This window comes from Microtus pennsylvanicus, chromosome 7, assembly GCF_037038515.1.
Source record: "Microtus pennsylvanicus isolate mMicPen1 chromosome 7, mMicPen1.hap1, whole genome shotgun sequence".
Taxonomy (NCBI): Eukaryota; Metazoa; Chordata; class Mammalia; order Rodentia; family Cricetidae; genus Microtus; species Microtus pennsylvanicus.
In genome coordinates, this window is record NC_134585.1 from 85,956,594 (window position 1) to 85,975,115 (window position 18,522).

Below are 18,522 nucleotides of genomic sequence, written 5' to 3' on the forward strand. Positions count from 1 at the left end.
GCCAATTTATGTGTGTTTCGTTAAGCTAATGTAATTACAATAAAAATGCAGCCATGCAGTCAGGTTTGCTGCTGTATGCAACTAATTTTTGGGAAATGCAAAAAATTGACTATTAAGGGAAGTGCATAGACATCCCCATATGTTTTAGGGAGCGGAGGGAAAATGCTGACTTACCCAGTGACTTTTAATAACCCATCATTACCTCTAGTTACCCAGTCTCCTGACAGCAAGGGCTGTTGCATTATTCATTACTACATTTATAACAGAACCTACTCAAATCCAATAGATAGTTTTAAATTGATATTGAATGAGATGCAAAATTTCTTTAACTCTCCAAGTAAGTAATTTACAAAATTATTAACTTCAAATTCTGATACTTACTGATTTCATTTAGCTCTGTGGTTATGATGAAATTATAAATTAATTTGAGGCTAGATACTTTTGATATATTACGCTTCTGTTCTGCAATCAAGTGACTGGAGAAGTTGTCTGATAAATAACTGTGAGAGGCATGCATCTCACCTGCCATCTCTGGGATCAGGGGCCAGAGGCTAAGAGCAGCTGTTATTACATAAGGCATCGAACAAAACCTCAAGGTCAGAATGCAAATTTCCACTTACAGTTCTCCTTTACTAAGAAACAAGTAACACAGTTGTGAACATTAAAATCCATGATGATTTGTTAGCAACCACTAACAATTAATACCAGCAAGAGTATTAATTAATCGAAATGACTTACCACCTAGATGTCCCAGAGGAATAGTCAATGGTACCCCAGCAGGGGTAGCCTTCTTCCTCCTCTTACTGTTAAGCTTTCTTGAGAAGCAGGACATTCTCGGTGAAACCTCAGAAACTTCTTAGCACTGTGACTGGACCTTGAGATAAATGGGAGATGATTGGGCTTTAAGAAATCCATCATTATTATACTATAGCAAATGGCAAGTCAAGGCAAATTCCCACCTCATTTAAATTCCGTCTGAATGATGGCACGCACATTAGGCCTGCCATGGAACTGGCTTTGTAGTAGTCGTTGATAATTCTGCTTTTCCCAGCTGACGGGGAAATGTCCTTGTAGATGTACCATCTGTGCCCCTGTCCTTAGGTTATTTCCCAGGTGGGGGTAGGTAGAAGGACTCTAGGGGCCATTCAGAACCAATGGCAGGTAATTCTTGGTCAGATGAAGAACAGTGGCTCTTTATGGAGGGCCATCTCTGTGTCAGACATGGGCAATGTGACTGCTGTGTTTCCTCTCACCTCCCACAAGTCCCAGGCAGTGAGTCGGGGCTAAAATGAAGGTTTTGAAGCCAGATGAAAAAACGGAGGTTCAAACCTGGCCCCGCCACTGAAAGCAGTGAGATGTCTGACAAGTGATTTAACCCCCATGTGTTTCCACTTCTGTCTGTTAAAGGGTAAGGAGCAAGCACGTCCATCCTGTGCGGCAGAGCTGGTACTTAAAAATGACATCTTGTTATTATTGCCGTTGCCAGCTTCGATTAGTTCTCTTCCAGAGATGAAGCAATTTAGTGGCACCACATGGTTTGGCTGGTGTCACTAGCAGTGAGTGGCACCGCCAGCACTGACCTGCACATACCTCTGTCCAGCAAGATCCTATTGCATATGCATAGAGTACCATGATAGTAGCATTGCCAGACGGGGGTTCGAGCGAGAGAGCTCCAGCTGCAGAGCCCAGCGCATCTGGTGAGAACCCCAGCTCTTCAGTGTCGTCTGAGAATCATTGGAGAAATTCTACTCATATTCATATGCTGTTTCTTCATCACTAAAATTAGCATATTATTTCTCTTTTAGGTTGTAAGGATGATTATAGATAATGAATATTGGTCCTTAACAAATACTTGAAAATTGTTGTGCGCATTACAGGCATGTTCAGTATATTATGGAAATTATAAGGGAATAACAATGTACAATGATTTAATATAACAAAAGCAATTTTAGCTTGCTTTCATAAATAAAATATAGTATGTTTATGCAATGAAATATTACTAAAACTTAAAAAGTAAGGCTTTTAATAAACACTATGGCATAGTTGAGCCTTCAGGACATTATGCTCAGTGAAATAAGTCAGGTACCAAAAAACAAATACTCTGTAATTCCATTAAATTGACGTACCCAGAGCAGTTCAACATATAGAGACAAAAGGCAGTATGGCAGAAAAGAGAGAAAGAGGAATTGTGAGTTTCACCTTGGGAAGATGGACATGCTCTGGACACATGCAGCAGTAATGATTGCACACAATGGAATGCATTTGCTGCTGCCAAACTGCACGCTTCAAAACAGCACAGTGCCTTTTCTATTATCCACACGTTGCTGCGATGAAAGAGATGGGATAAAGACTTGTAACAGTGGGAGGGGGAGAAACTGTAGGAAGTATTAAAATTACCATCACTCTCAGGCCCAAGTTATCCTCCTTGAGCAACTTATTGATGCTTTGTGTTGAATCTCACCAAGAAGCCACACTCATCTTAACATTTTGTGAGAACAAAATGATCCTCTTGCCCAGGAAGTGTGTCTCTGAGTTGGCTGGTGAGTATCAATCAAGGTGGCTCTCATTCTGACAGTACAGTCACAAGCCATGCTGCTGGACACGAGGGAACGGCTTTATTATACACATTACCTTGAAATAACAGTTTTGCCAGGAAATTTGACGCAGCACACGCAGTGCATGATAGAAGGCAGCCAGGCTCAAGGCTGTCAGTCAAGTGCGCGGCACATGAGGTACCGTGGAACAGCTGAGATGCAAGAAGGTAATTAACTATGAAGGTCGTTCTTCACCAGGGTGCCTTCTGGAAAAAGCTGCGTTTGGTTATAAGGCTTACCCTATTTATACCTCACATCTCCACTTTTATAAGCCACGCTCCTCGTGTGGTGTTTAGAAATCCTTGAAGGCGTTATTTTTAAAGATATCGTCAATTCTGTTTAAATTGCTGTGCTCCAAACTTAACCCAGCATCGTTTTGCATTTTGAAACAGTTTCTGACATTGAAACCTCTTCCTTTTCAATTACTATAATAAATGTTTAATTGTGAGGAAATTTTAATATATCCAGAAAGCCTTGGATGTCTCTGTTATCCTTCTGTTTTATGATCTCATTATGTGGTATTTCCCTCAATTAAAAAAAATCCTGGCAATATCTATAAAGATTAACATCATAACCATTTTAAATATATAGTTCACTGATGTTAAATATATCCACAATATTATAATGTCACCACCACCGAGGTCCAAAACCATTTTCACCTTGTAACCCTCGGGCAGAGTGACAGGGTGACTCGGGGGTTAAGGGTACTTGCTGCTCCTTCAGAGGACCTGACTTTGGTTTCCAGTGCTCATAGCCTTAGCACAGAACCATATGTAGAGCCCAGGGGACCCAGTGCCATCTTCTGTCATCCACAGGCGTCTGCAGATGTACCAACACACACTTACACGAAAGATAAAAATACTTTCTTAAAAGTGCAAAGAGAACGTTTCACTGATTCTGCCAACTATTCTCTTTCTAGCTCTGTGATTTCAGTTTGGTTTTGTGAGACAACGTCTCACTGGATAGCTGGGGGTGCCCTCAAAACTCCTCCTCTGCCTCCGAAGTGGTGCCACCACACCAGCCGTCTTTGAGGTCTTTCACTGCTTTGAGAACCTCAATTAGGTGACATCATACACAGTCAACCTTTTCTGCCTGGTTTGTTCCTCTCCACACAGTGTTCCCAATAGTCATGCATGTTGTAATGAATGGCAGCATTTCCTTCTATCTGAAGGCTTAGTAATGTTCTGTGTGATGTGTTTGCTACAGTCTGCTTATCCATTGTCCATTGCTGACCACTGACGTGGCCCGTGCTGCTATAAACACGTGTACAAAGACCTCTTGCACGTCGTGCTTTCCGTTAATGTAGAGAGAGAGGGAGTCTAGGCAGTTTGGATGTTCATCTTATGAGACCTGGATAGAGGTGGGCGGTCCTTGGGCTTCCCACAGGTCAGGGAACCCTGATTGCTCTTCGAGCAGATGAGGGAGGGGGACTTGATCGGGGGAGGGGGAGGGAAATGGGAAGCGGTTGCGGGGAGGAGGCAGAAATCCTTAATAAATAAATAAATTAAAAAAAATAAAAGAAAAGAAAAAGAAAATAAATAAATAAATAAAAATAAAAAAAAAAGAAACACACTCACAAGTGGAATTGCTGCTCTACATAGTAACCCACTGTTGACTGCTCGAGGAATCATCACACTGTTCACAGTGTCGGGATCATTTTTGCATTCCCACCAGTTGTGTGGAAGAGTTCTAGATTCTCCACATCATGGCAGGAATTTCTTGTGGTTTGTCTTTATCAGCAATCCAAGACCCCACTGAGTGGTGTCTTACTGTGTTTGATTTTCATTCCCTTCTTGATTAATAATATTGGGAGTATTTTCAGACAAGCACTGGCTGTGTATGTTTAGAGAAATATTTGTTCAAGTGCTTTGCCCATTTTGGATGATTATTTTTTTTTTATTTTTGTTGTTCAATTTCAGAAGTTCTTCACATGGTCTAGATGTTAATTTTTAAGCTTTGTCTCCCACCTTATCGGTAATATTTTTAGTGCACTGATGTTATTCTTGCACAAATTTTAAAACTTTTCCTGAAGTTCAGTTACTTAAGTTTTCTAGTTGTTGTAGTTTTACCCTTTGGTGTCAATATCCAAGTAATCGCTGCCACATGTATCATGAAAACTTTACACTGTATTTTCTTCTCAGAGTTTTACAGCTAGAGGTTCAACTTAGAGGAATAAAGACTAAAATTTTATATAAATACTATCAAGTAAAGGTTTGATATCATTCTTGCTTCTTCTAGCACCATTTCCTGAAAAATAATTCTCTACTCTTGAATGATCTTGGCTTCCATGTAGATGGAAAGTCAGTAACCACAAAGGAGATGGTGTATTTCTATCTTTATAATCTATTTTATTATCTATATTTCTGTCATTCTGGCATGGTTCCAATTAGTTTTGAAGTGCAAGAACTCCAGTTTTATTCTGATATTTCATGAATGGCTATGTCTCCATCCCTTTCAGTCACTTATTTGGCATATTTTAAGAAAGGTTATGTCAGGCCTTTAGAAGAACCCGCATCTCTGAGTGCCTGTTGGAAATATTTTTTTTTCCTGGCAGGCCCATCAGATATTATGCTGTGTTTTCAATGCTACAGATCATGGCTGGGGTGGCTTGTCTATTCCTGCACACAGTTTTCCAGTGTTTTGCTTCTCATCTTTTGATGTAATGTCATATTTTGATGTTCCCATGGAGCTTAGATTTTTTGTCTTCCCGATGAACAGAACACTTTAATATTATGCAGGGACCATTCTCATCAGACACATTGACTGTCTTCCAACCTCTGTTTACATGGCATTGGCAAAATAAGTTCACTCCTACTTTTCCCATGTGCTTGGTTCCCACAAGAGGTGTGGACGGCATATGGACTTCTAAGCACTCGGTTGCTGGCTATTGATTTCTCAGGATTGGGGTGACTGCGGTACACTTGCTCCTGTCTGTCTCTTTCATCTCTTCCTTTGAACTGTTCCCCCTCATTCCATTTTGTCTCTAAGGGTTTTGAAATGTCACATATTTAAGTGGTCCGCCACAGTGTTTTAAAGTATATGCTTCACTTCAAAACATTTGAAATGCATTAATGCCTTTGTGTTATAGTTTGAAGATGTGTGCAAGCCAGCTCAGTCTCCCCCATGCTATCCTTTCCTGCAGTTCTCTTATCTCCTTTCCTGGCCGCTGACCTTCCTCAACCTAAATGAAGCTTACGCCCTTGGGCCCCAAGTTTCCACTAACCGGTTTCTCTACTTACCTGTGTTTCCAGCCCTTCAGATTCTTGCTCAATATTAAACCCTTCTTGGTCTCTCATTTAAAACCATTATGCCGCCTGAGCTCTTGCTAGCCGTGCTCCTTGCTTCATTTCCCCATCACTCGTCACCTTGGAGGATCTTAAACAGGATATTGCAACTGCGTGTGTTCCTCCCCCACTAGCGTGAAGAGACGTGAGAAATGAGACTTGTTACTTGATGTTTTGAAGTAGACGTGTCCCAGTTCCAAGGACAGTTTTAGGGTTTAAGAATTAATTGTTAAACAGTCAATAAATTCAAATCCAAAACTCATAGAAGTCAGAGTTTTATCAGAGGTAACTTCTTTTCTGCCTTCACTCAGAGCAAAGGCTGAGGAGGGATAGTAAGAGTAATGTGCTTTTTTTTGAAGCATTTTTGATGGTTTTGTTTCTACTTGTGCTCCCGAGTGTGTTTCCTCTTGCTGGTTTTGATTTAGAATGTGTCCTAGATGTAAGTATTTTCTTCTAGTTAGACTTTGGCGCTCTCTCTCTCTCTCTCTCTCTTTCTCTCTCTCTCTCTCTCTCTCTCTCTCTCTCTCTCTCTCTCTCTCTCTCTCTCTCTCTCTCATACACACACACACACACACATAATAGCAATAAATATAAGTTAAATCTATTTTTAAAGAAAATTGTTTAAAAATAAAGTTCACTTTTAAAGTGCAAAACATGGTTGCAGAAGATGCGTGTGAGCCCACTAGCATTGAAAATAAAATAAATGAACTACTATAATCATATATCCGTCCATACATGAAAACAGTTTATATAGGTCATACACTAAACTATGAAACAGCTATCAATGCAGTGAAGACCAGATTACAGCTACAAAAGAGAACACAACTAACTGTAACAACCATTTACCTGACAAGTTCTGTAATATGTTATACTTTGCAAATGTTTAATAAACATTTATTCTTTTTCATTCCCAAACCTGCTTTCTAATGTTTGCTATCATTACCCAAATTTATAGATGAGGAATTTTACATATAAATTGTTAAAGAGTTTGCTGAAGATAACAGCTCTAATACATGGCAGAGGCAAAGTTTGAGCCCACATTTCCTGGCTCTGAAGTCTATGTACTTATCTTTGATAATAGTTATTATTGCAAATAGTTTGAAAAATCATTTCTTAATCCACCCCCAAATAGCAATAGCAGCAGTAATAGCAGCAGCAAGCACACTGCTAGTTCTGTGTAGAACCTGACTACCAGTGAAGGAAGCCTTCCGTTCCCCACCCCACAGCCTCACTTACCATTGGACATCTTTTCATATCCTTTGTATCCATAAAGAAACAGGGTCTTCCTTGTGCAAGTCCTACGCCAGCAGGTTCTCAGGATTCTAAAGCCCAGCTCGGTCCTCACACAGACTTCCATATTTAGTTTCCTCTTTCTCTGCCATCTGATCCGTCCACATTAGGAATAAGTATTTCTCTTGACTGGTTGTCAATCATAAAACAATGGGACAACTATTTGCCTTGGGTGGTGAAAGGTTGAACCATGTGTGTCTGGGATATAGGACGGATGATGTCCCAATAAAACCTATCACAAATTGATGATCTTTAAAAGGAGAAGTCAAATAATAAGCAGAATGTTGTAGCTTAACTTAGGCTATTTATTAGGCATACCAAACTCTTGTGTTATCTTATATTTGGGGAAAAAACCCACTAACCAAAACTAACCACACTAACATGTGGCTGTTTCATGCCAGGTGCTGAGTACTACACAGGAAATGAAACACAGGACAGACCATATTTATGCTTTCACGTGTTCCAACACTAGTGATTTAAACAGAACCAGTCTGAACACTATAGAATAAAGAATCTCATGGCATCCTTGCCTAGGGGATGTTTGTCACCTGTATTTCTTTAAGTTCTCGGATCTCTGTGGCTGCCCTGCCTTCAAGGAAGTTTAACATTTGTGTTGTTTTGAGGATCCCAAAGAACTTCTACATAAGCTGCTCACTGATTTCCCTCTTCTGTCATTCATTTCTGACTGTGAATGCTCACAAAATTTAACAATTAAATTTGATTAATAAAATAGTTCAAATCCATCACCAGAGCTGGAAGAAGAATGTCTGCAGGTTACAGAGGAGGAGGAAGGCAGAGAAAGTCACCACAATCACTCCTTTAACACTCAGGGGTATATTTTTTGGTTACAAGAATTTAAATGTTCTTCTAGTCTCAGCTGCATGCAGATTTTATAACTGCCTGCTGACTGTGATGGTAGCTGCTCGTGATGCTGTGCTAGAAATACATTTCTATGTAAAACTAGCTGTAAATCAAGTGTACAAAACGTTTTCAAAGGCGAGAAGGGGCTTGTTAAAACAAAGCTTGGTATCCCCAACGCATTGTGGAGAGGTTGTTAGCTTAAGAATGCAAGCAAAAGCCAAATGTTTGGAGGTCTGACCATAAAAGGATGCGAGTTGAGTCTTTGTTCCTGTAATAAACTTGAGTCAGAAGAACAAACAAAGACATCTAGAAGGCTGCTCAACTCTGAGTTCTATGAGAAGTTTTTGCTCCTGAAAAACACCTTTAAAATTGAATATCTTGACCAACATCTTATAGCAACCAAATGGCACCCAGGGTCCACAATTGTGGCCAAGATGCTAAATAGAACTAGAAAAAAAAACTATGTCATTTTTAATTTTAAAAAAAGAAAGGTTGTCATATGTTTTGAGGAACAGCAACTGGAACACTTGGGGAAGAAGTTGATGTGGAATTGAGGACTGGAATTTAGAACTGGAAGGAATCTAGGGACATGTGGTAGGGGCATTTCCTTGACAAAGATAGATAAAGGTCCTTGTTACATTCTTCGATTAATTTTGTAAAGTATGTTTGTTTAGTTTTCAAGACAATATTAAGTAATTGGACTCAGGGTTAGGGTTAGAGTTGGTTGTGAGCTCTCTGGTATAGGCATGAATTTCTGTGCTCAACTTCACATATCCCTAAAGTAAAGGCTCCTTACACATTGTCAGTCTCTCTCTGTGTTATCTCACAGCCCCCACCAAGTCATTCCCCTATATATGTGATTCATGTTGTATACTTTAAATATATATACAATATTTTAAAAAAAAACTTAAAATCTATTTCTCTATCTTTGTTGTCATTGCTACTCCAACTGTCATTAGAATGCTTGTTTCACATGTAACACCCCTGGGTTTGATCCCTAGTACTGCACAAATTTGAAATTTGGGCATATAATTGTAATCCCAGTACATGGGAGACAGAAGCCAGAGGACAAAAATCTAAACTAGTCCTGAGTTGCCTAGAGAATTCAAGGCCAACCTAACCTCAAAGCAATAAAAGCCCTTTAAGGTTCTTTATAGCTGGGTGCATGGCTACTCACTGCTGTGTCTCCCCACAAAGGGACCTTCATCATTCATTTCACACAGAAATAACAGTAATGGCATGGGATATCACTTGTCCTTTTATTTGGGGCTCTGAAATACAGGATTATGCCACTGTCTATTAAGAACAGTACTGACTAACAGTATACCCCAAATTCCCAAAGCAGATAAAATATAAAGCCCCCAGAACTCTCACACCCAACATTCATTCTCATTATATAGATTCTATCTTCTGATACAACTCTGGAAGATTTTTTTTTTTTGCATGGAATGGCCTACCCTGTAAAACCGCATGGTTTTATGTCACTTTTCCGAGCCGTGGTCTTCCCTAATGACTGAAAAATTGATGCCCGCTCTAGTACGATCTGATGTTGGAGTTTCCTTTACAGCATTATCCACAAATGTTTGGTTATGTGCTTTTCTAAATTGCTGGAGTTAGTCGGGCAGGAAGAGAAGGCTCTTTTCTTTTTAAAGTGTCCACTCACCTTCTCGGGCAAACCTCTTCAGAACAAACCATTGGTTCCTCTCCCGAGCCCTCCTCCGAGTCCCTTACCTTTGTTCCCAGGAGCAACCAGGTGAAGAATGTTCTTTACCTCTTGCATATATTGTGGCTCGTACCTTTTATTTTCTGTTCAGAGGATTCAAGATCCTTTTGCAAAGCTTGTTTTATCAACATTGAAGATTTCTCACATGCTAGTTACAAGAATATTAACCTTAAATGAAATAAAGTTATGAACTGCAGAGACTAACATGAAAGCTAAGCTTCAATCTTGAACCCCCCCCCTCTCTCTCTCACACACACACACACACGGAGGGAGATGGGGAGAGTGAGCCCTGATATCTATGACTTCTCAATTTTAGGTCCCGGTCTGAACTTATAGTGAACAGTGAGTTTGTAGCTTCCAGAGTTTTGTGTTGCTATGAGAAGGTTTTCCTGATGACTTTTACTTTTCTACCTTAATATCCCATACAGATGCTTGGCTGCATGTGAGACCTACAATTTATTTCAACCTCTCAATACTGTGACTTAAAAGCAAAGCAAAGCAAACTAACAACAACAAAAAAGTCAGGATGGTTCAATAATTAAGAAGTAACAAGATTTACACAATAGCCAAGATAACCCATGAGAATTCTTAGTTGAATTTTTTTAATCCCCCACTGTTTCACTGTTTATGGTTTCTGATGATGAACGAAAAGGAAAAACCCAATCACATTCGGTTGGTTTTCATTCCACTGATTATTACCTGCTAGGTGATTGTTTTTAGTAATAGGGACAAATAGAACCGAGAGGCAGTTCACTTCCTAATTAAAATGTTCCTTGTTTTCAAAAGCAGACATGTTCGAAAGTTCCAAACTGAGTTTTTATACATCCAAAGTTAATTGAGGGTCAACTTTGAAGACTGAGATTCGGATGTGTCAGAAGCCATGGCTTTTGAATGCCATTTCATGACATTGTAGTAGCAGTTCTCACTCGGCTCTGTCTTGTTCATAGAATCCTTATCTAGTGAGGAACTAACATAGGACTTCCCAGGACCCACTGTGAAGATCCCTACGCCTTTCACCTGGCTAACAATAACCCTGAATTGTATGTTTTGGAGGAAAAGTAGACCACAGCAGAGCATCTCACCTGAACATGTTGTTGTTTCACAGAAAAGATGACTCCGCAGACTGAGCGCTCCTCCACTGAGACCCCAAACCCTGAGGAAGAGCAACAGATGAGAAAGATGATGGCAAAGCGGGCCAAAATCATCAGGGAGCTGATACAGACTGAAAGGGATTACGTCACGGATCTGGAACTGTGTGTCAGAGAAGTGGTCCAGCCACTGAGAAACAAACAGGTGAACACAAGTTTGAGATTACTCTTCTTTTCCTAGCATTTTCTCTCAGATTCTAAATAGGTACAGCAGCACTATGAAGTCCAAGGACCCACTATCAGTGGGGTGGCAGGTGTATCTTTCTCAGGGTTTCTAGTCCTAAATTCAGAGAAGAACTCATCGGGTCCTAATTCTGGTATCGAGAGGTGGGAGGGGGAGAGTGCTGCCTCCCTGTTTATCAGAGGAAACAGTAGTCACAAGCTTTATGAGAAAGTAATTCACAGTTATTTTTTCCATCATGAATTTTCTGTGTTCTTCCTTGGAATTTCCCAAATCCCAAATTTGGGAAATAGGTCTTCAGCAGTCTTGAGTACAAGCCATTTAATTCAGTGATTATCATAGATACAAAAGAGAAAATGGATGTAAGCCCTACCTCTACCCCTCCAAAGCTCATCTGAACTTGAAACTACATGACTAAGTAAAAATTCAGCATAAAAATTATCCTCAATGTTAGCAAAATTTTTCTCCTTGGTAGGGGTGAACCTACACAAAAGTACAAGTGTTTATAAATGAAGAATTCTTCTCTCTTAAAAAAATTTTCTGAGAATTATTTTGCAGGGTATGCAGTTTAGAATAGCAGCTACTTCATTTACTAATTCATCACTTGCTTTTTAAATTCATGATCATTGGCACGGTTCTCAGCACTGGGCCCTTGCAAGGTTTCCTCTTTAGTGCAGGTGAGGAAGTCTTACAATAAATAAATAAAATGAAAATATGTTAGATGACGTTAAGCACACCAACTAATGCAGGGAATGAGGTTGAAATACGGAAAGCAGGTGGTGGTGCTTCCATTCCAAGGAGAGTGATAAGCAAAATCCTTTCTCGTGTGCGCATCAGAGCACAGAATAGAAGTAAGAGGGGCTCGAGGCAGGGCAGAGACAAGAACAAGGATCTCGGCAGAGTTGTAAGTGGTCCTTATATACAATCCAAACTGCTCGACAATAAGGAGAAAGCAAATGTATAAACACATTCCTCCATTCAAAGAAAATCACTGACTAGGTTGGGGACTTTGAGATGTTTGTACACTTATCCACACAGACACACTCAGACACACGCACACACGTTTTCATACAGAGTTATGCAGTCTAATAAGTATATTTTCATTCAACAATCTATTGCAATTCTTTTTGTGACTTCCAATACTTCTAAATTTTCTTTGCTCTTAATGATCCCTAGATAAATATTTTTTTATTCATCTGCTTAATTCCTTAAAATAGAGTCTCATAAATGGAATTGTTAGAAAGCATATTAGGTCCAAGCAGGGTAACACAAGCCTGTACTCCCAGCCTTCAGGAGGCAGAAGATCTCTGAGTTTGAAATCAGCCTGTCTACATAGAATTTCAACCCAGTCAGGGCTACGTAGAAAGAAAGACGCTGTCCAAAAAACAATGTAATTAAGGCTGTTGGGTTGTGTTGTTGTTTCTGTTTTTTTGGTTTTTGATTTGTTTTGTTTTTGCTGCTGTCGTCGGCCACACCTTTTGTTTTGTTTTCAATGTCAACTGCCAACCAAAATCCAATAGTCCTGGTTTTCATTCCTGCTGGTTGGGCGGTCTTTCCCCTGTATCATTCCTCCTAAGAAAACATCTTCTTATATATTTCTTAGTCTTTATAATTTAGTCCCCTTTCACATTCTTACATTCTTAGCTTTTTAAAATTATTGTTTATATATTTCCTCAGTATTTTTATAACACCTTTCTGAATATTCTTTTTCCTTCCTACACACTGTGAATAACTTTCTTAGTTTGTCTTTTGCTGTATAATTTTGTTTAAGAATTAGAGTGTTGTTGATGTTGTTGTTTTGCTTTATTTTTTTACCATATTTATGCATATGGTTCAGGATTTAGTTTCCTAGTACATACCCACAATTATAAAACTATTACTGGTCACTTGTACTAATGGCAGTCGTTATTTTCCCACCTCCACTAATATATGTACCCTCAGAATCACAATAGGTGTTGCCCTTCTATCCCGTGTGTGTGTGTGTCTGTGTGTGTGTGTTCGTGTTCACGTGCTTTGAGCACACATGTTTGTGAGTAGTACTAGCGTATGTGGAAGCCCAGAGCCTCCCTCAGTTGCTTTCCATTTATTTATTGAGATGCTCTTACCCTTAGGTGAGCCTTAGTGTGCTCAGAGGATTTCCTGTCTCTGCCCACCAAAGGTTAGCATTATCAAATTTAACTCAGTGAGTAGTGCACAATGAGTGAGGAGTTCTCCCTCTTGATTGACAGGTCTTCTCTGTCAGGTGACAAATTTGAGACTTAACTTTAGGGTTTTCTGTCACAGGTCTTCACCGACCTGAAACCAGGCGACATTTCCCTAAGCAGCATTGGCATAGGTTGTCAAGAAGGAAAAGTACCCACAACATTCGCTGTAGAAATGGGAAATTAGGCCTGTTTATTATCTCAACAAGAGGAGAGTCTCTATGGTTCTTGGCAGCAAATCAAACTAAATCAAACCAGAGCAAGCCAAGCTAACAATGGGCTTGTGGTCTGTGTATAAGGAAAGGACAAAAGCTGGGCAAAAAATTGGGGAATTTGAGTGCACATCTTTCTTTTCTTTTTTATTTAGTATTATTTAGTTTCTAGTACTCTAGCCTAAACTTCACAGGGCCTAATACCTAAGCCTTCAGCTATTCAATGTCCTTTCCTAGAATGGCAGTTCTCCACCTGTGGGTCACAACCCCTTTGGGGTCAAATGACCCATTCACAGGACTTGCATAAGACCATCTAAAAACACAGATGTTTACATTATGATTCATAACTATCAAAATTACAGTTTTGAGGCAGCAATAAAATAACTTTATGGTTAGGGTCACCATGACATAAGAAACTGTATTAAAGGGTTGCAGCATCGGAAAGGTTGAGAACCACTACTCTAGAGGAACACCAGGTCCAGTTTATTTCTACCCTTCCAAGGCTATATGTGTTTCCCTTGTCTTTGCTTACGGATGGTCTAATTATGTGTCTTATGCTTGAAATCGTATCTTTCCTGGAAAGTGACAAGAGAAATAATCTGTAATTTCATGTTGGCCCAAGCTCTTCAGAGTCTTTTGTTCAGTTCTGCATACTATGTGGCAACAAGTTGGTCATGAAAATTCATTTGAAAAATATTAGGAGAGGGGGCTGAGGTGATGACTCAGTTGGTAAAGCGCTTGGCACACAAGCGTGAAGAATGTAGCCAAAGAGATCTCACCTCTCATCCCGGCTGTGGTGCAAGCGGCAAGGAAGGTACTTGGAGAGGTAAGTGGCCAGGCATTGTAGCCACTCTGTGGGTTCCAGATGCAGTGGCAAAACCCATTTCAAAAATTATGTGGCAACCAAAAAAGATATACAATATTAACCTCTGACCTCCACACCTGCTCACCCAGGTGACTACATGTATACACACTCATGCACGTGCCCACATGAACACATACACATGCATACACTCACAAAAAGTATAAAAGAAAAGGAAATGAAGAGTTTACACTAAATCATTCATATTTTTGTTGCTCAGAGAGAAATATGATAAATATTTTAATTTATTATCTAAGCACAAACATTTTCAAATGTTTTTTGAAGTTTGAATTTGTAGTGTGGATACCAGTTGGAATCTTTTCCCTGTACAGAATATATTCATATTAGCCCTATCTTAAACAACAAATATTGAATGGGGAAAATGATTCTTCATAATTAGCAAGCAATTTTAATTTTGAAAAATCATGTTCATGTTTTTTAAACTCAGATCCCAATTTATGATGGTGTTGAAATACTTAGGTTGGCAGTTGTTTCAAACGGTCCCAATGGCAGAGTCTAGGTGGGGTAGTTATTCTATGTGACATTTTACACAATGTATCAATGTCCTACCCTGCATGTCCCTCAAGGTCCAAACTGAATGGCAGCAGCCTGTGACAGGGGAACAAGGAAGAGGAAGTAACATAGGCATGTGGTCCTCTCGCTAAGGGCAATGGAGGGAAGGGCCTATAGGATGGATCCCTGCCTCTGCCAAGTGAAGTTGTTGTTCCCTGACAGGTATGATTATGTATGAGAAGAACTCATCAACTCTGTGAAAGCCAGGTGTAGATCAAGTTATCTCTGAAAGGAGAAAAGCAGGAGGGAAATACAAATGCATGTAGTAATTAAAAACGCATCTAAATACAGGAAAATGGAAGTTTGCGTATTAAAAGGACGGACACGATCCAGTTGATTTCCTGTGAATTCTAACCTACACTTGTTATCTTATAGCTTAGTGAAAGCTTTTATAGCCCTTTGAGATGGCTGTGGCTTTTAATGGCTCTGTCCTCACCACAGTAAACTGTTGTGGCCCCTATGAGGAATACTAAGAGCTTCAATACATGTCCTGAAAATCTCCAAGCATTTCGCTCCTGCTGCCTCTTCCAAGGCTAGCCACTGGCCTGGGCATCTCTGATGCCTGTCCTAATCCCTCAATGCCTGGTTGTAACTATGTGCTTGGCTCCTGGCTGTCTTTCCACATGAGTGGCCGAAGCGCTACCATGCACTGCGGTCACATGGCAGAGTGGTTTCAGAGTGCCTGTTTAGATGCCTATCTAAATCACCCTTAGTTCTTCCTGGTCCCTCCCCCACCTCTCTCCCTAGCCCAGCTGCTCAGCTCACTACTCATAACAAAAATTCAGAGTTTGGAACATAACGCAGTCTCGCTGCTGTTGTGGAACCAAAGACAAAATTACTATTATGACAGCTTGCTAAAACATAGGATTAAAGAACAACAGAAATATTTCATCTAGTAATGATCAAACCTATTCCTCTTTCCCAGTTAGCTGAGTGACACAGAAGGAAGACAGGTAGTTAGGCTTCACAAAGCTGTTGGCTAAAATTTAATCTCTGTAATCAAAAGAGAAACTATATGTGAGCAAATGTTTGGAAAAAAATCCTTGTCCAAATTGTCTTTATTACTTGTTGCCTCTGTCAAAAGACTCTACTTATTTTGTTTTAAAAGGCATCCATGAGATTTTTTTTTCTCTTTTCTGATGCCCAACTACAATATACATCACTGTTCCAAAATTTTCAAGTTGTATTCTAGATCTTAAATAGTCCATTTTGGCCGAATGATTAGAACTTCAATCTTACAGCAAGTTTCTTTCTAAAGTCCCATTTCCTCCGTGACATCACTCTGAACTAAGTGAAATGATTTGAGTATTTTAGACGTGTCTATATTGTTCAGTCATTACATTTCACTCAGAACTTATCCTATCCCATCTCATAAAAATCCAGCGCTCTAGAACTGTAGTTTTGCTAAGCATTGCCATTAAAGGAAACCAAGAAAAGGCTGATGAGATCCTGCAATTATTTCTGAATGAAAAGCTTGATTAAAATCTAATGCTCTTATTTTCACCTTCTCCCTCGCTTTCATTCATCCTAAGTCATCCTTTTAAATGTGTGTATTCTTTTATATGAAAGGATAAGATTTTTATCTTTTACCTTGTTCATTATTTCAAATTTTCTGATTATTTTTATTGTGATTTTGGTGATATTGAAATGAGTTTTTAGGCATACAGATATACATTAGAAGATTATAGTGTATAATAATCTCTCATTGTATCTCTCTCAATACCCCAGAAATCCTTCTGCATCAGGAAAAGGTCAACCTCCTGTCACTTCCACCTCCTCTTCAATCTTCTTCCTTTTAAAGTTCAGTCATTCCTGAGGCCAATCTCCTCCGTCACAAAACCTCATAGACTTTTGTGAACACAGAGATCAAAGCCAGAATGGTTACACAAAAACAAAGTATGCCCAGGAAGCAAGAGACCAGAAAAGATATGAATCTGGAGTATTACATTAAATAGAAATCTGAGTAAAATAAAAATAATGTCAACTCTCTGTAACTAAGTTAATGGAGTGATGGTTCAAAAGAAATACGCTTGAGTTTCTGATTCTGTTTTATGTCATATCTTTTGAGCAACTATGCTGACTTTAAATGTCATATTCTTGCTAGAAATTTTCTTTAAATATTGGTACAAATATTCCTTAATTCTTTAGAAATACTGATTTTCATGGTTAGTAATATAACATCACAATGATGAACCTTGTGATTTATATGGCCACGTTAGAGCTTCCTTTTTGTTTGTTTGTTCCATTGTTTTTTAAAGCTAAGACTTAGCCAAGTCTTCTGTGTGAAATCCAATACTTATCACATAATCTAGGCAATAACCCTCTATGATAAAACCATATACGTGAAGTCCTATTGTGAAACCCAAACAATGAGGAAACCAAAACACCAGGGGAAAACCGGGTGTGGTGGCACACACCTGTGACTTTAGCACTCAGAATATAGGAACAGGTGGATCTGAAGTTTAAGGTCCTCCTTGGCTACATCAGCAGACAGTTCAAAGTCAGCCTGGGATACCCAGACCCTGTCAGAAAGAGAGAGACACACACACACACACACACACACACACACACACACACAGAGAGAGAGAGAGAGAGAGAGAGAGAGACAGACAGACAGACAGACAGACAGACAGACAGACAGACAGATGAAGCAGACTGAGAGACAGAGAGAGAGAAAGATAGAAAGGAAGTAGAAAGATTTCATGGATTCAGGAAAGTCTTCCTTACTTTTCTAAAGCTTTATTCTATTTTTAAATTGTATTATTATTTATTTTATGTGTGTGGGTGTTTTTCCTGCCTGTATGTCGTGCACTATGGCAGGCCTGGTGCCCTTGGAGGCCAGAAGAAGGCACCAGACCCCCTTGGGACCTAGCATTACAGATAATTGTGAGTCACCACATGGATGCTGGGAATCGAACCTGAGCCATCTGAAAGAGCAACCAGGCCTCTTAACTGCCGTGCAATCTTTTTATTCCTAAAATCTTATGGATAAGTGAAGTTCCTGTTTGTTGAAGACAAGTTATGGACTGGAAAGAAAACTGTAAGCAAAAATCACGTGTCGTGCAAGTGAGGACCTGGATTTGGAGTCACAGAACCGTATAGAGCTGTACAGAGTAGCACACCTCTGAAATCCCAGCGGCACTAAGAGAGAGAAGAGGCGAGACAGGCGACTCCCTGGACAGCTGTATGTATGCAACCTGATGCATGCAACTCCGAACCTGGCGAAGGGTGAGGATGAACACTCAAAGTTGTCCTCTAACCTCCACACAAGCTGAATGCACACACGCACACACACACCGACATGCTTACACACAAGTTTAAAATAAATACAAAGAGTTTTTTTTTTTAAAGTCACAGTTGTGTGATACGACATTTAAAACTCCAGAAAGGGAATCCATTAGTGCTCATATCCAACCTGCCTCTCTCAAGCACTGACACTTAGCCACAGGCTTTCCGTCTTTTCCTGTTTTCCCGGGAGGGACACTTCAGTCTTGCCATCCTGGAAGACACATAGCTCGCTGCTGTATTTGATTCAGAATTTGTTGAGGATGAAAGTGATGCACCCAGTTCCAGTGGATGCAGCTTCTTTTCCT

The 18,522-nt window shown here is 39.7% G+C and overlaps 1 protein-coding gene across 2 annotated transcripts in view; it reads left to right on the plus strand.

Moving 5' to 3' along the window:
* Positions 1-18,522, plus strand: part of Arhgef38 (Rho guanine nucleotide exchange factor 38) — an 88,382-nt gene that overhangs the window by 14,610 nt on the left and 55,250 nt on the right. For both annotated transcript variants that reach the window (XM_075981299.1, XM_075981300.1), the window contains exon 2: positions 10,858-11,045. In XM_075981299.1, coding sequence (XP_075837414.1) covers positions 10,858-11,045 — 188 coding nt within the window. The remainder of the gene's footprint in view (positions 1-10,857; positions 11,046-18,522) is intronic.